The sequence below is a fragment of the Caloenas nicobarica genome, chromosome 5 (assembly GCF_036013445.1).
Source record: "Caloenas nicobarica isolate bCalNic1 chromosome 5, bCalNic1.hap1, whole genome shotgun sequence".
Classification (NCBI taxonomy): Eukaryota; Metazoa; Chordata; class Aves; order Columbiformes; family Columbidae; genus Caloenas; species Caloenas nicobarica.
The window spans coordinates 50,230,016-50,253,483 of record NC_088249.1 but is presented as its reverse complement, the minus strand read 5'-3'; the positions used below and the strand labels follow the sequence as shown (position 1 = coordinate 50,253,483).

Here is a 23,468-nt window from a genome sequence, read left to right as displayed (position 1 = left end):
TTTAACAGTGCTTTTGAAAAGAGCCATGATCTCATCCAGTGCGCTACCTTAGTGGTGCAAGAACGCTTAATACGGCACAGGTTTCTTTATCAGACTTAAAATGACTAGGAAGTGGGATTTGTTTATGAAACATTTGTGCTCCATATCATGTTTTAGCTATGAAATCAACATCCCCTCTTAAAGACAATGTGCAGTGATACTTTTTAGTGAAGTGCAGCAATATTTCTTGAGGCAGGTGAGTTTGCAAAAGAATCTGAAAAACCTGGAAATTAGTGTCCTAAACTCACTAATAAATTGGATTATGATTTAAGCACTACTTCATATATCAGAAATTGGGATTAATTGCAGCTAAAGGTCTCTTTTTCAGTGGACCTCAGCTGAGCAAGTGTCCCCATGAGATACCTTTTTTTAATAGCTGAACGCAAATTATGGTTGGATTAAAATGGCATGATGACATCTTCATAACATTTGCTCTCCCCCTTGGTTTGATGTTGGGGCTTGAAATACTGAGTTGCCTGAAGACCTTGTGACAATTAAACTTTGTAAATTATCTCCAAATAACAGTGTTAGCTCTGTGCAAAGCTTCTGTAACCCATTAATCCTGTGACCAGCCTCTTTAGGAACCTGTGATCACTAAGCATTTTTAAAATGAGGCAAATTTAGACACTTGTCTGTCAATCCTTTGCATGTTTCTAGAAAATCTTGATTTTTTGGGGTACTCACTTCAACATTAGAAATGAATGAAAATTATTCCTGCAAGGCCTGAGGAGTTATCTAAAAAGAGTCTTTGGTTTCCTGTTTATCCTGGCTGGCATTACAGATGAGGTGATATGCTGCTCAGAAGTTATGTTGTTGTCATCCACTAAGACATGAAATTCTGTGGTTTTAGGCTCACCATTTATCTTCTATTTTACATCTTCTTAAGCAGAACTAACTTAATCTGGTTTTGTCTGTTTTCAAGAACAAAAAATGTTCTGATTGTTCTGGTTTGGAGTTAGAATTGCTCTATAATTCTCAGCAGGCTGTAGTCTTAAATTATATCAATCCTTTGTGCTGCTTTCTTTTGCATATTCATTTAAATGTTGATTTTACCAAGAGTTTATGCGCCTAAATATAGCTGCCTAGTTTCATATTAGATAGCCTGACTGTTAATGTAGGGTCCTAGATGCCTAAAGTCTTACACAGCAATCCCATATGCATGCTTTGTATACCTTTGGGTTTATAAAATGGCATTAGGTTCTTGCATTTAGGTGTCAAAATACCACGTGTGCTATCTGAAGAACCTGAATTGTCTTGATATGTGTGTGGACCTAAGTTGTAGGGGCTTTGTATTGACCAATTTAGGCTCCTGTAGACATCTAATACAGATACTTTGAAGTACCCTCTATAGTACTGATACCTACTTCTTTCTTGTGATTTCAGGAAATAGAATTATTGATACACAAATCACAGTGAGGTCAAATTTAATGTGATATGAAAAACTGCATCTAACTGGTGCTGCTTCCTGTCATGCTGACAATCACTGCACAGTGAAAAAGTATTCAGCTTCCCATTTTTTATTCTAACACATAGAAAATTAGTCTCCTAGCAAAAACCTAAATCAGCCAAGGTATCCTATGTGGATGATACCTCAATTGTAATGTTTCGCTGCTTCTTATAGCTTAAACCTGCTTTGTAATTAAATCACTGTCTTTCAGATAAAACTTTCTTGACTGATTTTGCAATAAAATATTCCAAGTTATTAATCCTGTGGCATTTAAGTTTAGCAGTGTACATGGCAGAAATACTGAGATAACTGAGCAAGAAAAATTATCCTGCTTATTTAGTTAACTGCTAGACAGAATGATGTCTCACTTGCTAACCTCAATTGTGGGTTTATTGTGGGTTTTTTTCTCCAGGCACTTGGGTAATGTTGTGAAAAAGGCATGAGTCTCATAAGAATCTCACAGCATATATAAAAGTGCACACATTATTCTGATCAGTCTGGCATTAGCTGATAGATGGCACTGCCATCACACAGAATCATTCTGAAAAACCCGATTTTTTTTCTTTTGGTATCATGCAGAAGATGACCTTCAGACATCTTATTAATGCTGGTAGGAGTATACGAGCAAAAAGCTCTTCTGGCAGTTCTATCCTTCATGTTAGTCCCTGAAAAATTAATCTATTAATCAAAGATTTGCTGTAATTCACTCCAGTTTCTTGGTATTAACTAGGCAATGAAATGGCACAAAAGGGCAATTTCTTCTTGAAGTAGACAGCTTTATTCTGTCCAATTTTCTTGACAAGGCATAAATTTTAGGGAATACTGACTACCAACTTGTGCAAAAAAGTAGCTGAAGTTTGAAAGTTGCAGAGTTCTAAAGAGTCATGTAACTGAAGGGAAGGATGTAACAGCCTTATGTGTCTTCTGCAAGGCTTTTCAAATACACCTACAGCCCACTCTTGTGCACTGAAGTAAACTGTGCTGCAAGGTGTCCCAAACACAATAGACCAATGCCAGGAAAAGGCAGTTTTGAAAAAATAACCTTCCCTCAAACTTTGGGTGATGAAAATTGGGAGGTCTGCATACTTTCTGGGGGACAAGATACTTTGAAATCATGAACTCTTGGAAAATTGACCTAACAAATGGTAGTGATAATAGAAGGCCTGAAATAGTAGGAATGAAGTCGACCTTAATTAGCTCAAGATAAAGTCTTAAAGCTGCCAATGTTTTAGTAACTACTCAGAAGTTAAATTTGACAATGGTGAAGTCTCTGGTAAATATTTAATGAAACCTTTTCAGGAAGACTGATTATATTCCTATTTTCCTGCACCTCATTAAAATGTTTTAAATGTCAGTAGCTTTTATTTCAAAATTACCTGTGGTACTATGGGAGACTATTGTGTTTAAAACACTAGAAAGCACTGTTGGGACACAGTAAAGTTTTAATTTATAGCACACAACAAATGAACATCCTGCTATTGCTGTTTGGGGGACAGGGGAAGAATGCACTTTGATTTACATAATCTGTCTTGGCTGACAAATGGAAGTGAGCCTAAATTAATTATTTAACCATTAGTCCTGTCTGATTTCCTAGAAAGTTTTCAGGGCCCAGAGACCTGGCTTGACCTGTTACTGAGGAGATGTTAATCTGGGTTTCTTAAGCAAGAATCTGCATTTGTCCAGCTACCCCTTTTCTTCCTGACTTCCTCCAAGTTGAAGCTGATTATTTTTTTACCAGAGCTATACTGCTTGGATTTGGTGGCAGGAGGGGAGGAAATCACTGTTTTAATGAGGTCTGGTTTTAGTTAGAGTCTTGTCTGCTAGCTACAAAATAAAACCAATAACCTAAACTGCATTCCCGCCCCTGTATCAGGCCACGAATCTGTCCTTCATCTACAGATGTAGGTTGTGGTTCTATGCTGTATGCCCTTCTAGTTTTAAAATATGGCTGCTTTTGTTTTGTCACTGTTTTTGTGGGTGTGTCACTGCTTTTGTGGAAACATTTTTACCTGTGCTGGCAAACCACCGGTATCTGAGATTGCTGAGGAAAGAGGAAACCTTGAATTTAATATTCACTTTATTTTTCTTTTTTTCTCTGCATCTGGTTCAAAATAATCCCAACTGCTTTTCTTCTTATGCTTCAAAGCATTGCTATCTGGATAGCAACATTTTAGGAACTGAGAAAGGTATGTGAAGATGCGGAGTGGGAGTAAGGGTGTTAGCCTTGCTTCTAAATGAAGATGTTGTCTTGCTCTGCACCTATGTTGGGTTCTTTTGGCCTATTCTGCACCTCTTTCTATCCCTTCACCTTATAAATAATTAAATCTAAAAGTCAGCAAATGTTTTGCATGGTGTAGAGGTCTCAGAGTTCCTGCAGCTAACCAAGGCAGCCAAGTAGAGAATAGAGATCCCTGCTGATGAACAGTGTAGAATAATCTCAGTGCCAGAGGAACTGATTCTTTGGTCAAATTTTTCTTGTATGTAGCATCTCTGACATCTAATAAAAGGGTGCACTCATACCAAAGTTTGGGCATAATTAGTCAAAAAGGTCACTTAGCTGTGAGACACAAATCAGTGGGAAAGAAGGCTTAGCTAGATTTTATACTGATTATAGTTTCTGATAAGATTACGTCATGTGGGTGCTGTGATGTGTATGTTGGAGTCCATAAATGTCTGTTTAGTTTAATGTTGTAATTTTTAATGAGTTCCTATGGAAAAGGATTGTTACTTGCTGTAGTTGATTTGTCTGAATAGTGACATACTTTATGTGGAATGCATATGATAAGAAAATGGGAGGGAAAGCCGTTACTGTCCCAGAGCAAGAATGGTAGAAGTACCTGTTGTAAATAGAGCAAAAGCTGATTCCTGTAATCTCATGTCTCTCCTTGGAAGAGAAACACGGGTGTCAGTGTGACAGTTTGTTGTCAAGAGCTGTTCAGCACAGCCAGCTCTCAAATTGCAAGCACAAAATACTGATGGTATTGGGAAAGTGATAAAACTTGCTTTGTTTGTTTGCCAGGATTTTGAGAGTAATGGCTTTTGTAGTGTCCTTAAGAAGTTTTCATCAGGCATCAAACCATTTCAGGGAAAATTAAAATACGTGGTTACCTTTGGGTAGTCTCTACATTGTGCAAGCCAAGCATCTTTTACTGTGATGGATAATTATATTGGAAGATCAATGACTTCAGAAGAATATCTCTAGGATGATACTGCCTTGAAAGGCCTGACAGTACCAGAAGTTGTTTCTGAGACTTCAGGTCTAGTCCAGTTTAAGTGGAACAAACAACTTGGGTATTGCTTATGTATGTCCTGCCTTTCCTGCTTTAGCACTCTTAGCCTACTGGAATGGGTCATGTAGCTGCTTTCTACTCAGCTCAGGTTTAAGCATAGTTCTGCACAGATACAGAATTCTCGGCTAATATCATCTGTCTGACTACTTTTGTGGATCTGCCCTACCAGTGGGTAAATATGCAAGTTGACTTCGTTCTGAAAAATCAAATGACTTATGGAAGGCATGCAGAAGGGCCATATATGTAGTGCAGATTGAAGGTAATATTAGTCCTCTTAGGATAACAATAGCCATTAAACTTTCTCGTTTCTGCAATCTGCCTCTGAAGGATTTTCTATTAATATCACCCTTCGAATCAGGAAGACTAAAAACAGCTTACGTCAGAATTTTTGAGTTTATTTTCCTATTGAAATGTTTAGAACGTGGATATCAATATCAGCTTTTGTGAAAGCCTTTAAATTATGCATGTGGAAGATTATACTTACAGATATGGCGTTGTCAAACATTTATTTTGTAGCTATACAGTAATGTATTGAGAAACGAAAGGATTACTTATACAGAAAAAAAACAGCAGCAGAAATGTTTCTAAATACAGGCCTCAGAAATACCCTTTGAAGATTGCATGTCTTGCTGTGAAAGCATCTTTACAAATTCTCAGATCTCACATGTAGTAATACAGTGGCAACTTGAATCCATTCAACAACTGCTTGTTTCACAACAGTGTTTGGTTCTTCTATTGTTTTCATTATTTTTGCTGAATATGACCTCAAGTGGTGACCTGCTCTGATAAGGTGTGCTGGTTTTACATGCTAACAATGCATTGTTAGATTAGAATTACACTAGGAAGTATTTTAGCCCCAAGGTGATCACCCTTTCCAATAAAACTAAGGCTATCGTCAGCAGTTCAGTGTTCCTAGTCCTGAAAGAGGGTAAACCTCTCTGATCAGTCTTCCTAATTTTTTCTGCTATGGTCAATCACTGCAAACTGTGTTTGGCTTTCTCGCCAGCTGCATCTTTTCAGTTATTTCTACTGCTACTTGTTAACTTGCTGTTGACAATATATAGCACCAGTTTTACTGCATTTCTCTCTAACAATGTATTTATATTTCAGGGAGTTGATTCACTTGCTCATTCACCTTTCTGAAGCTCTGCATGAAGCACAACTTAAACTCATACTGGTCATCCCTCCTGCAGTTGCAGCAGGGTAAGTATTCCTATTTTGAAGGCAGGTTCAGGATGATAAATACTTTCTTGTCTGATATACAATGAATTCAAAGCTTTGTTTATAGCCATGCAGCTTAAATGAAAAAGAAATTATTTGAGTTTTGTAGTCCTATCTTCATGCATGTTGCACTGAATAATCTTAGTAATTGTGCATTCATATATACCTCATAACTTTTGATGTCAAAAAACTTGCACAGGGACCTCCTATTGTGGTGTTAACCCAAAATGTCTGGTAAGAACTTCCAGGAGAACAAGATCAGAAACGGTTGTGGAGCTTAATGACTTGTTGCCAAGGAGTTAAAAGGGTTTCATACAGGTAGCATATAAAAGAACATTTTAAGCCTCTGGGCACAATTTCAGCTATGATAGATACGTTATTCTTTAAGTAAGAAAAACAGTTACAGGAAGGAATTATGTCCATAGTAGGGCTGTGAGATTTTAAAATTATTTATTTTGATTTCATGTGTACAGAAAATGCATTTAGTGAGAGGATAATATTTAGAATTCTTAATGATCGGACAAGGGGTAATGGGTGCAAACTGGAACACAAGAGGTTCCACTTAAATTTGAGAAGAAACTTCTTCATGGTGAGAGTGACGGAACACTGGAACAGGCTGCCCAGGGAAGTTGTGGAGTCTCCTTCTCTGGAGACATTCAAAACCCGCCTGGACACATTCCTGTGTAGCATCATCTAGGTGTTCCTGCTCCGGCAGAGGGATTGGACTAGATCTTTTGAGGTCCTTTCCAATCCCTAACATTCTGTGATTCTGTGATTCTGTTTATTTGTGTAATGATTTGAATCCGACAGATGTAGCAGTTTATATGCTCTTCTGGCTCAGCAGCAGTACAGTAAGCAGTTCTTATCTTTCAGTGTTCATAGCAGAGAGATATTTACTTCCTAAGACTCTATTTGTTGAAGAAATAAAACCCATGTGGAAAATGTGAATGTAATTTTATTATATGTGGAGGGAATTTGAATCCTCTTTAAGTTTTTACATTTTTAGAAAAAGAGTCTACATTAAGTGATACATAGTAAAACTGAAAAATCACAGTTTTGCTATATCGCTAGTCTTTTTCTGGAAAGAAGATCGCACTCTAGTACTTCAGGGAGATTGTGTCTAGTCCTCCAGGGTTTTGTAATATCAATCAGTGATTACATCCATGTGAGAATGAGCAGATAGTACGGAAGATAAGGGTAGAAGATGATTCGCAATACCAGCAGAGCAATGTGACTTCATTATTGTAATTTCAGATGGAAATGTGGGCTATGCCAATGCTATTCAGCTTTATTAGCAAGAGTTTTACCAGTATCCATCTGCCATTTGGTAACATTTGTTTACATTTACATGCCCTTGCTGGTCAAAATATGCTTGGTATCCTTGCATCATGAGCATAGCTCTCTGTTTGCTACCTTGTGGAAAAGTGTTTATGGTTACTATCGTGCTACATGGATACAAGGAATACATCATGCCTTTCAGAGAATTGTGGTAATAAGGGTTATCTTATCCTTAAATTTTCTGAAAGGTAATGAGTGTCCCTGTTACGCTGTGGATAGACCAAATGTTAGTTATGTATATGTCATGGATGATGGCCTTTTACTGTCAGACTGAGAAGCTCCAAATCCCTATTGTTTTTAAGAGGTTTGGTGGGGACTCTTGTTTTATGGGACTTCAGAATAATGAAGCATAACTTGTAGAGTATTACATAGGTGAAACAGTCTTCATAAAGTAATTGACTACGTTGCACTGGGTTCTGCTAACTGCAGAATAGGTAACAGATGTCACATGTGCTAATCCCATTGTTGTGCTTATTCCTTATCTCTGAATTTTACCTAATGGAATAGGTATCTTCTTCTGATTATGCAGATATTTTTGGTTTACTGGGCTTGACTTGCTGATAATTATAATGGGGAGCTCGTTAAATATTTGCATAGTTGGCAATGTGGGATTTATTTTTTTCCAAGTGTCCTTTTTCCTTCAAGCTGTTCCACAACCTTACGCCTGCACATGAATATTCAGTAATGTAAGTCAATCTTAAATAGACAGCCATTATTAAGTATTTTTCAGATGAGTTAGTAGACAGCTAGAGAAAAATATTACAATGTCTTATTTTTCTCACATTGGGCCATGTAACAGTATGGACAGGGTCATAGCCACCGGGGTTTATGACAGTTTAACAGTACAGTTTCAGGATGGTGTTGTACAACCTCCTACATTTCTTGTAGGCTGTCACAATCTTTCAGTGTACATTTGTTATCAAGGTGCCAAAAAGGCTGAGAAAATGGAATGCCTGAGCAGGCTTGTCATTGTCTCTTCTGTGGCTGGACTTTTCTCTGCAATGGTCTCAAGTTTTTGTTGAGTTTTGTGAGGAGGTCCAATAGCACGAGGGGGAAACAAAGTCTATCTGCTGACAGATACCTGTGCAGAGCTTAAATGCTGCCTGCTGAAAAGATTCAGGGACCCTGTAGTAGGTGACTAAAAAGTTGTCTGTGCTGACATCAGTTAGTGTCTGCACTATGGCTATGATGTTATCTCTTCTGTAGGTTAGTGGCATCCAGACCAATTCCTGCATATATGTACTTTCTGCCATCTTAAGACTGTAAGCCCAGAATACTATCTACCTCTAATTTTGTTCTTCAATAGCTGCATGAAATCTGATTGCAGTTTATTTTCTGTAAAACTATGTACTTTGGGGTGTTTTTTGTTGTTTTATATTTTCCTCTATTGCACGATATAATCGTTTCATAGCCTTAAAATGAAGTAGCTAGTTTAATGCAAAAAACCCTTTGCTTCTGTGTGTGACTGGCTACCAAATTTTGATAGGCATAGAGGGGAGAAGCTATGTGTTGAAGGCTGTGGTAAAAGCAAACAAAATAAATTCCATGTAAATTGGTAAAGTAGACAGTCCTGTAAAATAATACCTGTACAGAGCCCTTTACGGACTGAAGGACTCTGGCAGCCTAGCTGCATTTTGAGGAGATTTCTTCCTATCACTCAAGCCTCTCTGCTTCTGCCTCAATTCTGGTGTTTTTTGTGTCATGTTTTGTGAGACGCTTTATTTGTAGAACACTACTAGTTTATAGTGCCTTATGGCATGAAGATAGTAGATTGAAATCTCAGGACAGCCCTAGACTTATGCTGTTGTTTCTTTTTCTCTAGACATGGAGTGGCTTGTTCCCTTTCCTCCCTGTGCTCTGAATTTTCAATGGTCTTCCCATGTCTGAATACACACCCTATAATCTTGAGCCAATTTGGCATTCTGCTGCATTCTAAATCTTGTAATGTGTAAAAAGGAATGCACTGTATAAATGGGGTCAAGAATTTGTTGTTTCTCCACTTATGTTTTAATGGTTTGGTAGTCCAAATTATCTAGTTAATACAGAAAAGTGTCACTAATGTCACAGCTAGAATTGTTATCCAGAGCCTCCCCACTTTCTACCCTGTTTCTATGGTGTTATGCTCACCCTTCCACTGTTCCTGTGGGTCCTGGGATTGACACTCATTATTCCTTGGGCAGAATGATGAGTCATCAGCATGGTGAGGTCTTTCTCAGGTGCAATGTGACATTCATGCTGGAGGTTTCTTGTCAGCCTTGGGTTTCACTTGAGGCTATTTCACATGTTTTCTTGTCACAATCTGCTTCCTCTTCATCAGCTCTCAGCTGAAGTTTGAAGTTTGTGCAAACTCCTCAGGTTGATCCGACCTTTTCTATATGTCGTATTTGCAGAGCTGGAGGCAGTAGTTACTTGACCACCACAAAATTACGTGAAAGAACGTTCAGGTCATAAGATGCAGAGAATTTTAAAAAGGAGGAAGGTTTAATCAGCACTGTTTCTCAGGATGAGGCATCACATGTGTTGCAAGTAAACAGAGCTACAGGGCAGGTATGTTGTTCCCTACTATCATGGATATCTTTGCATGGCTGTTGAGAGCCACTTTTGTGGTGGATAATAGTTGAGTCTTAGGAAGCCACCTTTCTCTGTTGAGAGAATGTTGAGAGTCATTCAGATTTGCTTTAGAGTATAAATACTTAAGAACTTTTTCTGATGCATGGATGGCTGTGCTGGTAAAACTTTCTACTATAGGGAAGGTTCCAGAAACAACTACACTTTTGGCTATTGCCCTCTGAAATGCTGGTATGGCTCCCAGTAAGCCAAAGTGTTATACACCTTGTTGAATTAACTCATTGTACTACAGAGCAATAGCTGTAATACTTATTTTTTTAAAAAACATACAAATTAAGTCCTTAAAATCTATTTGTGACTCATGAGACAGCCTTTGCAACATTCACAGACCATTAATACACTCCTTTTTTGCAAATTTCTCTGGAAAATTGTGGACTGGTATGCCTTTGCCTCACATGGATGTTCAGTGGTGATAACAAATACTTTGAGATTTTCCTGTGTTGGTTAAGTCAAAAATAATGAGAAATTACTATGTCTTCTCTCTGTCATTTATTCCAATCTTTCATGCTGCACTCTTATGATCTACATTTCATCTCAATTGGTAATTCTTTTTTTAAAGCAATTTTCTGTTGCTATTAATTGTAGTCTATTACAGATAAAGCAAAGGAGAACACTTTAAAACATTTTTCTAAAATGCTTTATCAGTCACTTCATCACACAGAAGCTTTTTAAAATGCTAATGCATGCTCTGGTAGAATTTAAGTAATTGCTGTAAACAGTGTTCACATTAAAGTGCATTTTCTCCTTTTGGTGGTAGGGAGAAAGTGCAAAATATTACAAACTTTAAAATTTCCATTCATCATGGTGCCTATTGACATGACCAGATTCAGTCTCATAGCCAGAGGGACCTAAATCTATTTTCTTTATACACAGCCACATGGGGATCTACAGTCTTTCTCTAACTCCCAAAACGAGAGTTGAAGCCACTGTAAGCCCTCTGGATTCTTAAACACATTTTTGCCTTGACTAGAATTTGCTTGGTATGGCAACTATCTTTCAGGACTACTTCGCAGTTGAACACCACATGGAGGTTTGGACCTTGTGTTGTCATTGCTCCTCCTGCTGCTGTCCTGCATATTAACAGGATAGTGTTCACAGTTCTGAAACCTTTCTGAACTGGGATTTAAAGACACCATATTAGAGCTGGGAAGAGCTGTCTATCTAAAGTGCAGCTTTTAATCTGAAATATGTGTTGCATGCCTGTCATTAAGTGGCTGTATCTGTGGACAAGTAGTGAAATATTCCTGCTTTCTAGCTGTAAGAAATTACACCCATGGCTTATGTGAAAGAATCTGAAAGTCTTACTCCTCTGAAACAGTTGTTTTGTTTCTTTATGCATTGCTAAAGTTTCTGGGGTTGATTCATAAGCATTTATCGCCCAGGTGAATGCATTAGTCACATTATTTTCAATTAATATTGTTATATAAGCCACCCGTCTGTGTCTTCCATGTATGTCTTCCTATTGCATTACCTAGAAAAAACACTTCAACTTCTTGAGTAAATAGGTAGCTGAAAGTATGTTCATCAGTTACAGAGGCATCCTAAAACGTTCACAGTGTCCATGCGTGCTTTAAAGCTTAGAAATATGTTGGATTTAATTATATCAGTAAGCAGAATCCCGACATTTTCTTTCTGCCTGTAATGGTTTGACTGAAATTGAGTTAATTTTCTTTATGCAGTTAGAAAATTTCTTTTTTCTCCTTCCGTCTCCTTCCTTCCGTCTCCTTCCTTCCGTCTCCTTCCTTCCCTCTCCTTCCTTCCCTCTCCTTCCTTCCCTCTCCTTCCTTCCCTCTCCTTCCTTCCCTCTCCTTCCTTCCCTCTCCTTCCTTCCCTCTCCGCTATTTATTTTGGATTTAGTATAAGAATAATGAGACAACATTGCTTTTTTTTCTGGGATAGAGTTCATGTTTTTCTTTCAGTGGCTAGCTGTGTTTTTGAGTCAGTATGAAAAGAATGTAAGAACTTACTGATATCTTAGCTGTTGTCAGGGAGACCAAGGTCCTTAGGTCCTTCTAGGCTCTCTGTGTGTGCAAGGCAGCTAGGAAGGCTGGCATAGGTAGAACAGACCTTGATTGACGTCCAGGTTGGTCAATGAAATATTCCATACCATTAGCTTTGTCTATAATTGGAGTTCAGGTTTTCTGGCGCACAAGTTCAGTTTGGTTCCATTTGGGAGTTTCGATAGTTCAGTTAGTTTTGTTCAGCCTTTTGCCATTCTGCCACTTTGCAGCAGGCCTTTGGGCTTTTTGCTTTTTCTGCTGTCTTGCTGGGAACAGCTCTTTGGGACCAGGGTGCTCTCCTCTCTGGGACTGGCTGTTCAGTGTGACTGGAGTTACGTGAGGGATTGCACCGGATATAATTTATTTTTTAAATATATATTTTATCATTTTATGATTTTATTATTAGTAGTATATTATTATTATTATTTTGTGGCCTTATTAAACTGTTTTTATCTCAACCCACAATTTTCTCCTTCCCTTTTGGTTTTCTCTCCCGCTTGGGGGGAATGGGGTGGGGAGTGAACAAGCGGCTATCATGATTCTTAGTTGCTAGCCTAGGGTTAAACCACAACACTGCCTTACTTGACTTTTTAGAAAGCAGCTGTACTTGAAGATTTTTTATTTATAGAACAACAAGGCTTCAACTGAAAAGTGCTTCCCATTGTGTATTAAGTATCTGGTGCTACCAAATTCTTTGTGTCTTGAAACTGGGTTTTAACACTTACGCATTAAAGCACTTTCAACTGTGTGTCTTATATTCTTTATTTGTTTGAATTGCTGTAGACTGTTAATCAAAAATACAGCAAAAGGCATGGAAATAAGTACCATCAGTAATCAAATAATAGTTTAGAGTTCAGCAGCTGGCAAAAGACTGATAAAGGAGACATGAGTTGTATGTGGAATACCCCTAACCAGCTGGGATGCTAGGAGCTGAAACATTGTTCCTTTTGTGTTCTACCCTGATTAAGATTTAAAGAGAGAGCATAGTTAAATGTAAGCAGTTTATTTAAGAATTTGTAATTTAGACTCCTTTGATATGCATTAACATCAAAGCAGTCTGGCAGAAAATGCCGTCTGAAAGGAGACACTTTTAAGAGCTAAAAATACTGATTTGCTTAGAGAAAAACAGCCTGGAAAAAATGCAGCATTACACGTGAGATCAAGTACATGATGCAGGAAGGAAACATATTGGGTCATCGTGAATTCAGCTTTTGCAAACAAAAACAAAGTGAGACTGATCCTCTTGCTGAAGCTTGCTTTCATAACTAAAGGATCTGGTGAAGCCTTTGGTTTTTGGTTTGCTTGTGAAATGTTCTGGGCCAAAATAAAATTTCACTTGCAAAACAACTTGGTTTTTAAAATCCAGACATTTCGTATATTCCTTTACAGAATTTTTTGTATATCTGCTTACAGCATTGTCCAGAGACAGTTGCACTGGCATAATCAAGGAGTGGGAATGTGTGTGGAGGTTGATCAAGAGGCAAGAATCTGTCTAGCAAGTTTTGCTGTCACAGAGAATGCATGTAGAGCTACCATGGTGGCCAGCAAAGATTGAGATAGTATTTCCATCCACCTGATGTCCAGGAATTTCATTATTTTCCTGCAAACATAAGTGATTTGCAACAGGGGAACAGCAGAAGCCAAAGCTATGCTCTGAAAAAATGTGTGTGTTATACTGTGACTCTCCTTTGGGATTGGGAAACTTGTGCTTGCGTGTGTCTGAAGAGAGGTGCTAGGATTGCTGTGTTATGTAAATGGTTGCTAGAGCAGATGGTTTGCTGAAGACTTCCAGACTGTCTTTCAACAGATTGTCTCAAAATGTTAGAGTGTTACTGCTTTTAACATGCACGGATATGGAGGCATGTATAAATTATGAGAGTACCATTTCCAGAAAGGGCAATGGGTAGCCAGGCATATTCTGCCCATTGGTGATGGTGGGTAATGCCATTCGTGCTGAGTAATCGTAGGCTTGATTAAATTCCTGGCTTAAATATGTGCACTTCAGTGATTATTGTACTGCAGAAATTATAATGGTGAAAGCTGTGTGGATGTTTTTACAGTGATATCACAAGCCTCTTAATAGGATAGCTGTGCTGGAGTGAACTACCTTTATGCCTAAATGTGCTGTTTAAAAAAAAAAAAAAAAGCCAAATGGGACTTGAAATTTGGTTGCACCTGTTCTGTTAAATCTGAAGATTACAGGGACTGGTTGGTTAATACACCTGTTTCCTGCTGTCCTGAGAACGAGCAAAGGTGGACAAAAAGCTCTGAGGAGCTGCAAATAAGATGTTGTCTTCACTGAGATTCTGAATCTAATCATAGTTGCATAACCATGGCCTTTCTGGCATTTGTAGTTTATTACAGACATTAGACATATGGTGTAACTGTGTTAAGGATCAGCTTGATATACACTGAGTCATTAAAAGCTGTTAGTTTTGCTAAACCCAGTGTTAAATAACTGCGTATTTACAGACAAGTTGTTAGTGGTCACTTTTCTTGGACTTTTGTTGTCCCCTGAAGTATAATCCTTTACACAAAGTAGCAATAAAAAATGTCATTGGCTGTGTCACTTCATAGTATAGTACTGTGCTTTTTACTTGCGTTTTGATGCTTAGGATATGCACCTCTAGTGAGGTGCACAGGGGAGTTTCCCAGACTGGGGGGAACTTCGTGGGGAGCTGAGAGCGCCATCAGTAGCCTGCAGCTTGTGACACAGAGGCTGACAAGACCTCAGTGGGGTCAGGAGCAACGGTGGCTGGGGTTTGGCTCCTCAACCCCCCAACGTCTAGAAGAAGCCCATGGGGAGTCGTAGTGATCAGAGTGGGCAAACAGGGTGGTTTGCACAGAAGGGCATGTAAGAAGGGCACTGTAGTTCTGCCAGCTTGACCAGGGAGCCATGGTATCCACCCAGCAGAAAGCCATGGCGTCTCTAAACTCTGCACCCACCACAATAGACACAGCTTCCCAGACAGAGCTCTGGTGGGAACATGCTGCCACCCAGGTGTGAGGCTGCAGGGTATGCCCTACTCTTATACAGGATGGCACCAGTGAGCACACCTGTGGGAGGTGCACCTAGGTAGAGAAACTCCCTCTGCTTAGTGACAGAGCTCTGAGAGGAGGTGAGTAGGTTGAGGAGTGTCAGAGAGTCCGAGAGAGAGACAGATTATTGGAATTGCACCCTACCTTCCATGGGACAGGCCTGTCAGGCAGACAGGGCACATGACATGGAGGACTCCCTGTCCTCTCTCCACTTTGCTGAAGGTAGTGACTCAAGAGATAGAGGGCAATGGTGAGAAGTTCCTGCCCAGTGCAGCAGATGCATCTTTTCTGTGACTACCCCACCTTCCCATGTGCTCTTGCATAATAGGTACGAGACTCTGCAAATGGAACCAAACAATGATAAGGATGAAGGTTCATCTAGGTTGGAAGAGTTACCAAGGTTAAGTTGGCCTACACCCTGCATCAAAACCACTTCCATAAAGAAAAAAAAAATGGATCATTGTCATAGGCGACATTTTCCTAAGGGGAACAGAAGGCCCAATATGCAGACTGGATCCACTTCTTAGGGAAGTCTGCTGCCTCCCTGGGGCCCGGGTAAAAGATGTGATGAGGAAACTTCCTACCCTGGTACGGCCTTTTGGTTATTATTCATTACTGATTTTTTTCATGTAGGCAGTGAGGAAGTTGCAACAAAAAGTCTGAGGGTATTCAAGAGAGACTTCGGGGCCTTGGGACAACTGACTAAGGGGTCAGGAGCACAAGTAATGTTCTTCTCTATCCTTCCAGTTGCAGGGAATGATGAGGGGAGAAACAGCAAGACCCAGCAGATCAATACCTGCCTCTGAGTCTGGTGTCACTGGCAGAATTTGGGGTTTTTTGATTGTGGGTTGGTCTACGTGACAACAGGCCTGCTGACAACAGACAAGATACGCCTGTCCCAAAGAGGGAAGAGGATCTTTGTGTAGGAGTTGGCAGGGCTCATTGAAAGAGCTTTAAACTAGATTTGAAGTGGGGAGGGAAAAAAACAGCCATGATTAGAGATAAGCCTGGGGGTGCCACACCAATGTTTGAGGGACGGTGTGCTAGCAAGGTCCTTCAGGCTGCCATCTCAGTGGAAGCAGGGAATGGAGATCCATGCAGCAGCAAGGACAGAGGAGTTATCGATGTGTTAGAAACCATCAAGTGCCTGAGAACAGTCACATAGGAATCAGGGCTTCTTCCCCCAAAAAGATGACAGGATCAGTAGCCCAACTGCAGTGCACCTACACCAACACACGCAGCATGGGCAACAAACAGGAGGAGCTGGAAGCCATGGTACAACTGGGAAACTATGGTATAGTTGCGATCATGGAAACGTGGTGGGATGACTCACACAACTGGAGTACTGCAGTAGATGGCTATAAACTCTCCAGAAGGGATAGGAGAGAGAGGCAGTGGAGTATCCCTGTATGTTAGGGAGTGTTTTTACTATCTAGAGCTTGATGATGGTGATGAAAGATTCAAGTGTTTCTGGATAAGAATCAGGGGGAAGGCCAACAAGGCAGGCGTCGTGGTGGGAGTTTGTTACAGACCACCCAAACAGGATGAAGAGACGTGAAATATTCTATAAGCAGTTGGGATAATTCTCACGATCGCTAGCCTGTCTTCTCATGGGGGAATTCAATGTACCAGATGTCTGCTGGAAATACAGTACAGGAAACAGTCTGAGAGGTTCCTGGAGTTTGTGGAAGACAACTTCCTGACAGAGCTGGTGAGCTAACTAGAGAAGGCACCAGCTGGACCTGTTGTTTGTGAACAGAGAAGTACTTTTGTGTGGTGTGATGTGATGTGATGGTTGGAGACTTTCTTTGGCACAAAGATCATGAAATGATAGATTTTTTGGTTCTCTGAGAAGTAAGGAGGGAGTTAGCAGAACTGCTGCCTTGGACTTCTGGAGGGCAGACTTTGGCCTGATTAAGGGCCTGGTTGATAGAGTCCTTTGGGAGGCAGTCTGGAAGCGCAAAGGAAAGCTGGACATTATTCAAGAAGGAAATTTTAAAAGTGCAGGAGCAGGCTGTCCCCATGTCCCAAAAGACAAGTTGGCAGGGAAGAACACCAGCCTGGCTAAATAGAGAGCTTTGGCTGGAGCTCTTGAATAAAAGGAGAATTTAGAACCTTTGGAAGGAGGGGCAGGCTACTCAAGAGGACTGCAAGGGTGCTGTGAAGTTATGCAGGGAGAAAATTAGAAGGACCAAAGCCCAACTAGAGCTGAACCTAACTGCTGCTGTAAAAGGGAACAAAAAATGCTTCTATAAATACATCAGCAGCAAAAGGAGGGCTAAGGAGAATTTCCATCCTCTGGTGGTTTCAGGGGGAAACACAGTGACAGAAGATGAGGGAAAGGCTGAGGTACTAAATGCCTTCTTTGCCTCAGTTTTTAATAGTCAGACCAGTTGTGCTCCAGGTACACAGCCCATTGAGCCAGAAGACAGGGATGGGGAGCAGAATGAAGCCCCAATAATCCAAAGGGAAATGGCTGGCAACCTGCTACACCACTTGGACACCCACAAGTCTATGGGGTGTCGTGGTTTGATCGCAAGGAGACAATCAAAAACCGCGGCAGATGTGTTTTCCTTAACCCTCTTCCCTGCTCCCGTTTTCTGCCCCCCCTCTCCTCCCCCTTTTTCACTAAGGACAGGCGATTTTGAGAGGAAAGGAAAAGAAGAACAGAGAGAAGAAAGCTGGAAAATTTGAAAACGTTTTACTAACACTACTAAATAAACATAGAGAAAAATAAAGCAGAACAAATATTATAGAACCAGTCTTGCAATTCCCAGGAGCTAGCTACCTGGAGGTTCTTAGGGACATGGTTTAGTGCTAGAGTTAGGTTGTAGTTGGACTCTATGATCATGAGGGTCTCTTCCAACCAAAATGATTCTATGATTCTATGAAAATAGTATTTAAATTAAAACCAAGCATGTTTGTCTCTGATAAAAGGGATACTTAACCTCACAGATTCACATCTGCAGAAGGACTGAGAAGCATTAGTGGAAATACGAAGTATGGTTCCTCATCTGCAAAACAAAAGGTCTCTCTAGGAATTTGATGTAAGTACCAGCTTTCTTAAAACAGTCCACTCTGCAGGTGCGTGGCTGTCAGACTGGGATAACCTTCCAGGCGGGACCCATCAGCAAACCTTGTATGGAATAAATAAACGAAAGTCTGCTAGTGTTTTAGTATGGATCATATTTTCTAGACCTTCGATCCTTCTTCTCTGGATTCTCTATAAATCTCCTACATCTTCCTTAATTTATGGTTCCCTGAACCATCTATTTTAAGCCATGGTCCTTAGATTTTCCAGGAAGAAATTTGTGTCCACATGGTATAGAACAGATTGTATAGAATGGCCCATATAAACTGTGTGGCACATGCCTAGCAAGTCTAGTATATTCTGGATACATTAGACATGTCGTATATGCAGTATAAAAATTGATCTTTGCTGGTCCTCTGCAGAGGCTGCTGGACCTTTGACAAATCTGGGCCAAAGAAGTGGTAGGGCAATGTATCTCATATGAAAGTGACCTAAAGCATATTCCTAAAAGTCTAGCTCTGGTGGCTTGTTTTTAAGTTTGTGGAAGATATCAGACTGGTAAGTAAACATTTAACAGGAGGTGATCACATCTTGAATATATTCCAGAAACATTAAATTTACCTGGGATTAATGTCATGAAATTAGGCAAAGATGGATATAAAATACAATTCTAATGAGGCGGAAGTAAAACATGGAAATTCATGGAAACTTTCTGGGGACACCTGTGTTGGAAGAGGATCAGACAATTTAAAAATGCCAAGGCAGTGGTTCTGCGAGCTGTAGGACACTTTTTGTTTTGAGATAATTGGCGGGGAGCTTTCAGGGTGTCAAAAGGTAATTATTCTGCTTTCAGTGCTAGGCACTCATGAAAACTGAGTCTGGGGTACTATATCTATAGGATGATGTGGAAAAATGAGACCGTTAAGAGGAAAGCAAGAAAAATGGCTAGAAGGGTAGATAATGTCTCCTTTGAGAAAAGTTTGAAAAACTGTATTTAGTATATTAAAAAGAGGAAAAAAGTGTCAGGAGACATAATAAGTCTTCGAATGTGTCAACAGGGGCTGTGTAAGTGACAGTCATACATTGGTCTTTACATCAGCCTGGAAGAAACGGATAAAAATACTCTTAGTTCATGATAAAGAATTCTTAGATTGAATGCTAGAAAAAGAACAACGTCAGATGGCAAAACACTGTAGAAACACCTAGGAAAATTTTGCAATCTTCATACGCGTTTTGTGACTTGATGATACACATCTAGGTAGCAGGTGATGCAGAGCTGTGTGAGGAGAAAAGGGAGAGCAGCACCTTTATTCGTTTCTTTTGGTGGTGGAATCAATGCTCCGTAAATGCCTGTTCAGCAGAAGAGTGCAAGGAAGCAGAGCTAAGCCAGTGGGCAAAAGAAGACAAAATATGCTTTGGTGTGAAACTTTTTTCCTCTGTCCCAGGAACAAAGCAAACATTTACAAATACACCTTCCCCCCATTTCTCGCGAAGAGCTGTGGGCAGTTCCTTGTGCAAGGGATACACTTAAGACTTAAGCTAGCCTTATTCTTTTTTTAATAGATACTTTTGAAGGCTTTCTTTGTTAGGTCTTCCTACTAAAATTTTAGGTAAGCTAGAAACCAAGGTATGTTTTTCTTTTAGTTGTGATTAAAAAGGGGTGGGTGGGGCAGACCCAGCAAAAGAATGGAGAGTGCTGAAGATACCTATCCAGGTTTTGGCATTCTTTTCTCAAATCGAGACTTTCTGTGCTTGTTTTCAGCCTCAGTGAATTAAAATGACAGGTAAACATTTCCAAAATAATGTCTAAAACACTGAAGAGACCCATACTATTAAATTTATAACTTTATGTGAATTTTCATGAGTTGTCTAAAATTGACAAAACATGCCAATGGCAAAACATTTTCTGTCAAATACTGTGCTGGCTGTTTTCTCCTTGCTCTGAAAAGTTTGTCATATCTGTATGTGAAGCACAGCGTGTCAAAGTGTGTTTCTTCTTCCCATCCATTCTGAGCTAAGTGCAGTTATATCCCAACCATTATTTTTAACTGCTGCTTCTTACTGTGGCAGATCTCTTGTTTGATCAGAAAAAAAAAGAGTTGAAAATAATAGCACTTTTTGCATTTCAAACAGTCTGATGTCTTAAGACTTGGGTTATGCTGAGATTTGACACTTGACAAAAAGCAGTGAGAAGATGCTGGCAGAAGATATTGTTGGTTTACGTATGCATTGTGAGATAAGGTACTTCAAGAAAAACTGAAAATATCTTAAGAGCCATTACTATATCACTGTTTTTAGAGTAGGGAGATTATAAAGCCTTGACAGTGTTTTACTGTGATTCAGTAATTTTCCTCTTTTCAGCCTCAAAGTGCTTTTGATTTAAGCCATTAAAGAGAATGCATTTTGTGCTCAAATGGTGTTTAGTACTATTTTGAAAATCTTCATGATAGCAGTCATTGTTCTAGGAGCTGGATCTGTTGATATTCCTGAACAAGGTCGGGAAGAATGTTTTATACTTGTTTTGCTTTAGTTTTATAGTAGCGGGGGCAGAGGGTAGTCAAGACTGATTCTAGATTTGTGTATGTCTGTAATGAAAACGTGTCTGTCTTGTCTGGTAGCTTTGAAATGGCATTTGTCTCTTGTTGAACAGTAAGGTCTGCTATGGTGAGATGTAAATATATGGAATTAACCTAGCTGCTTTTAGGAGATTCCTGGGGAAAACAAGAGGCAGTTAATACAGATTCATATTTAGTGTCATCCCATTTAGGCAGAACTGTTAGTAATCTGGACAAGTATTTAGTCTTTTCTAAAAAAAAATAGCTGAAATCCTCTGGCACTGTATGTGGGCTTGTAAAGTTTGGAGTATACTAGTTCTTTCTATGGGAAAGGAGAAATTGTATTTCCAGGAAAACAAGATGTTATCTTGTTAAAAAACAGTTCTTCTGATGGAGTAAAAAGTGAAGAGAAAACTTTTCTGGACAAATTGGGAAACTTTTTCTAGTGTCTCTGCTGTTTACGAAGAGATATTTATGTAATGGGGTTTTGTTCTTTTAGACCACTAGTTGACTGTTCAGAATAGGTGGATGTTTCCTTGTGTTTTTCATTTGTTGTGAGAATCAGCTGTCTCTTACACCTCACCATAAGTTTTATGGATCAAGACCCACCTTCATATTGGAGGGAATCCTAAATTTGTTCTGTATGCTGTCAGCAAGTTATGTACAATGGATTTGGGGAACGGACAGCCCCCCCCCAGCACTTTGAAGTGATTTATCTTTTTTAAAATGTACTTGCTGAAAAAGTTCAAGTTGTTACTACCTTTGTTATGCTAAAATTAGGATAATCTCTTAAGTTAAATACAAGAAGAAAATGGTAAACAATATGCATTTGCTCTCTGAACTTTAAAAGAAAGCCAGACAACTGAATTAATGAAAATCTCTTTGTTAAGCAGCTGGAACCAGAGATGGCTGAAAAGCAGGCCAGTCAAAGTCAAAACACCCTGCAAAGCAGAAGTTTTGATATTTAGGTTCTTCAGCTTACCTCACTGTAATGCTGTTTTAATACCTGTTCCTTTTTTAGAAAGTTTGAAAAAATACTCCTTTGCTGTGTGGCAGTCTTGCTTGCAGCTCGTTACTTGCCTGTGAAACACATGCAGGTCAATCTGTAGTTGAGCATGTCTTTTGTTTTTCAGCTTTTTAGATTCTAGACTTTGAAAAGAGCATATTGAAGCTACTGCAGTCTTGGCAAATAATCCGTATCAAATTTGTCTGTCTTTATTGGCTTCTTGAGATGCCCAGCAGTAGTTCAGCAGCTTTCATTTGAAAGCCACAGGACCCCAAACCACTTTACTCTCTTCAAATATTTGAATATAATGTATGCTACTCATCCAAAATACAGCAAGCATCCCTAACTTCGGATGTTCATATTTGCCTATATAAGAGTAAAAAAAAGCAAAAAAACCAACCTACAGCCTCTCTCCCTGTTAGTTAAAGCTAGGTATGCACTGTCAGTATTTTCTACCTCTAAACTTCCACTTCTCCAAAATTAAGATTTTAGCTACTCAGTTTATTCTTTTTTCTTGCTGCGAAAACATTGCAGACAATGAAAGGCTGTTGTAAGTAGCTTCAGCTCTTTCTTTCCAGAGCTGCTGTGAAATTAAAATTACCAGAATCTATGCAGCCTTCATTACTACTGTCCAGTAGCAGTGGATATCAGCTTAGTTTTTCTACCCTGCCTCTTGGGAAAGAATGACAGCAGGGCAGACAACTTGTCCCTCCTTCTCCTTTGTGCTGTCATGTTCTTTTTCTCCTTTTCTATAAACACACATATATATTTAGCTGAAAAGTATGAAGAATACATGATGGAAAATTGCTTGTTGACCTCACAGTTGCCCAGCTCAATGGATGCCATGACTGACTAGTGTTTTGCATATGTGATAAAGGAAACAGGTATTTTAGTCTCTTAGAAGTTGACTATGAATGGATACTTGTAATTATTAAGGTGACCTGTGTTTTTCACCTGGAGTCTATCATCTTTAGAAGTTATTGCAGATTCATTTGCCTTGCCATAACTTTGCGTACGCAGATTGATATATTTGTGGGTTCACTATTCCAGTACCTATGCACTGTTTTACTTAGAAGCATTTCTAGCAAGTAGTAATTCTCATGCGGAATACACAAGTAAACAACAGGGTAATTTTTATGATAATGTAAAGTAAACAAATTCTATTAAATTATAAACAGCTTCTAATATGTCTCTGTTTTGGAATGAAATGGGAACCATCACTTACTTTTAACGTTATTCTCAGGCAGGGCTATGTGGTCCAGAAGGTAAAGCTTTGAAATTTTGATAAGTAAATAATGCCAGAGATCAAAGCAATAGGAGGCCTGTTGCTTGTTTCAGGTGGAGTTTTAAATTATCAGATTATGTCAAATAACAGCATACTAGAAAAACAACTTTGTAGAGTTGCGTTTATTAAGTAGGATTCAATTTTACCGATGCCTACACTTAACGTTATAAAAGGTTAAAATGTTTGTAAGAAAGCTGACTATAATAATCTTATTTTGTTGGAATCAATAATACTATTGCTGCACTTTTTTGATCTTTCTAAATGTCTGATTATCTTTCTTTTCCTTCCAATTTGACAAATGAGGTCTTGTAAAAGCAAGCAATTCTAAAGATGATCAGTCTGTATTCATTGTAGAGTTATCTAGTCTACACACCAAGTATGGTCTCCCATGCTTGCTGTTGCTAATAAAGGAATTTGATGCTGGAAGACCGTCTCTTTGGGCAAGCAATATACAGAAAATGGGACTTGGGAAAGAAAATCTGAAAACTATTAACTATGCAGAGTTTCCTATTTGTTGTGCCTAGTTGATAATAGCACACTGCCCTTCATTTTTCCTGTAGCTGTCAATCTTCGTGTGAGTATCCTAAAA

The 23,468-nt window shown here is 39.2% G+C and overlaps 1 protein-coding gene across 5 annotated transcripts in view; it reads left to right on the top strand.

Moving 5' to 3' along the window:
- Positions 1–23,468, top strand: part of CHID1 (chitinase domain containing 1) — a 119,468-nt gene that overhangs the window by 13,298 nt on the left and 82,702 nt on the right. For all 5 annotated transcript variants that reach the window (XR_010606310.1, XR_010606309.1, XM_065636040.1 and 2 more), the window contains one exon: positions 5,887–5,979. Coding sequence is in view for 3 of the 5 variants with exons in the window: in XM_065636040.1 (XP_065492112.1) it covers positions 5,887–5,979 (93 nt within the window). In the remaining 2 variants the exon portion in view is untranslated. The remainder of the gene's footprint in view (positions 1–5,886; positions 5,980–23,468) is intronic.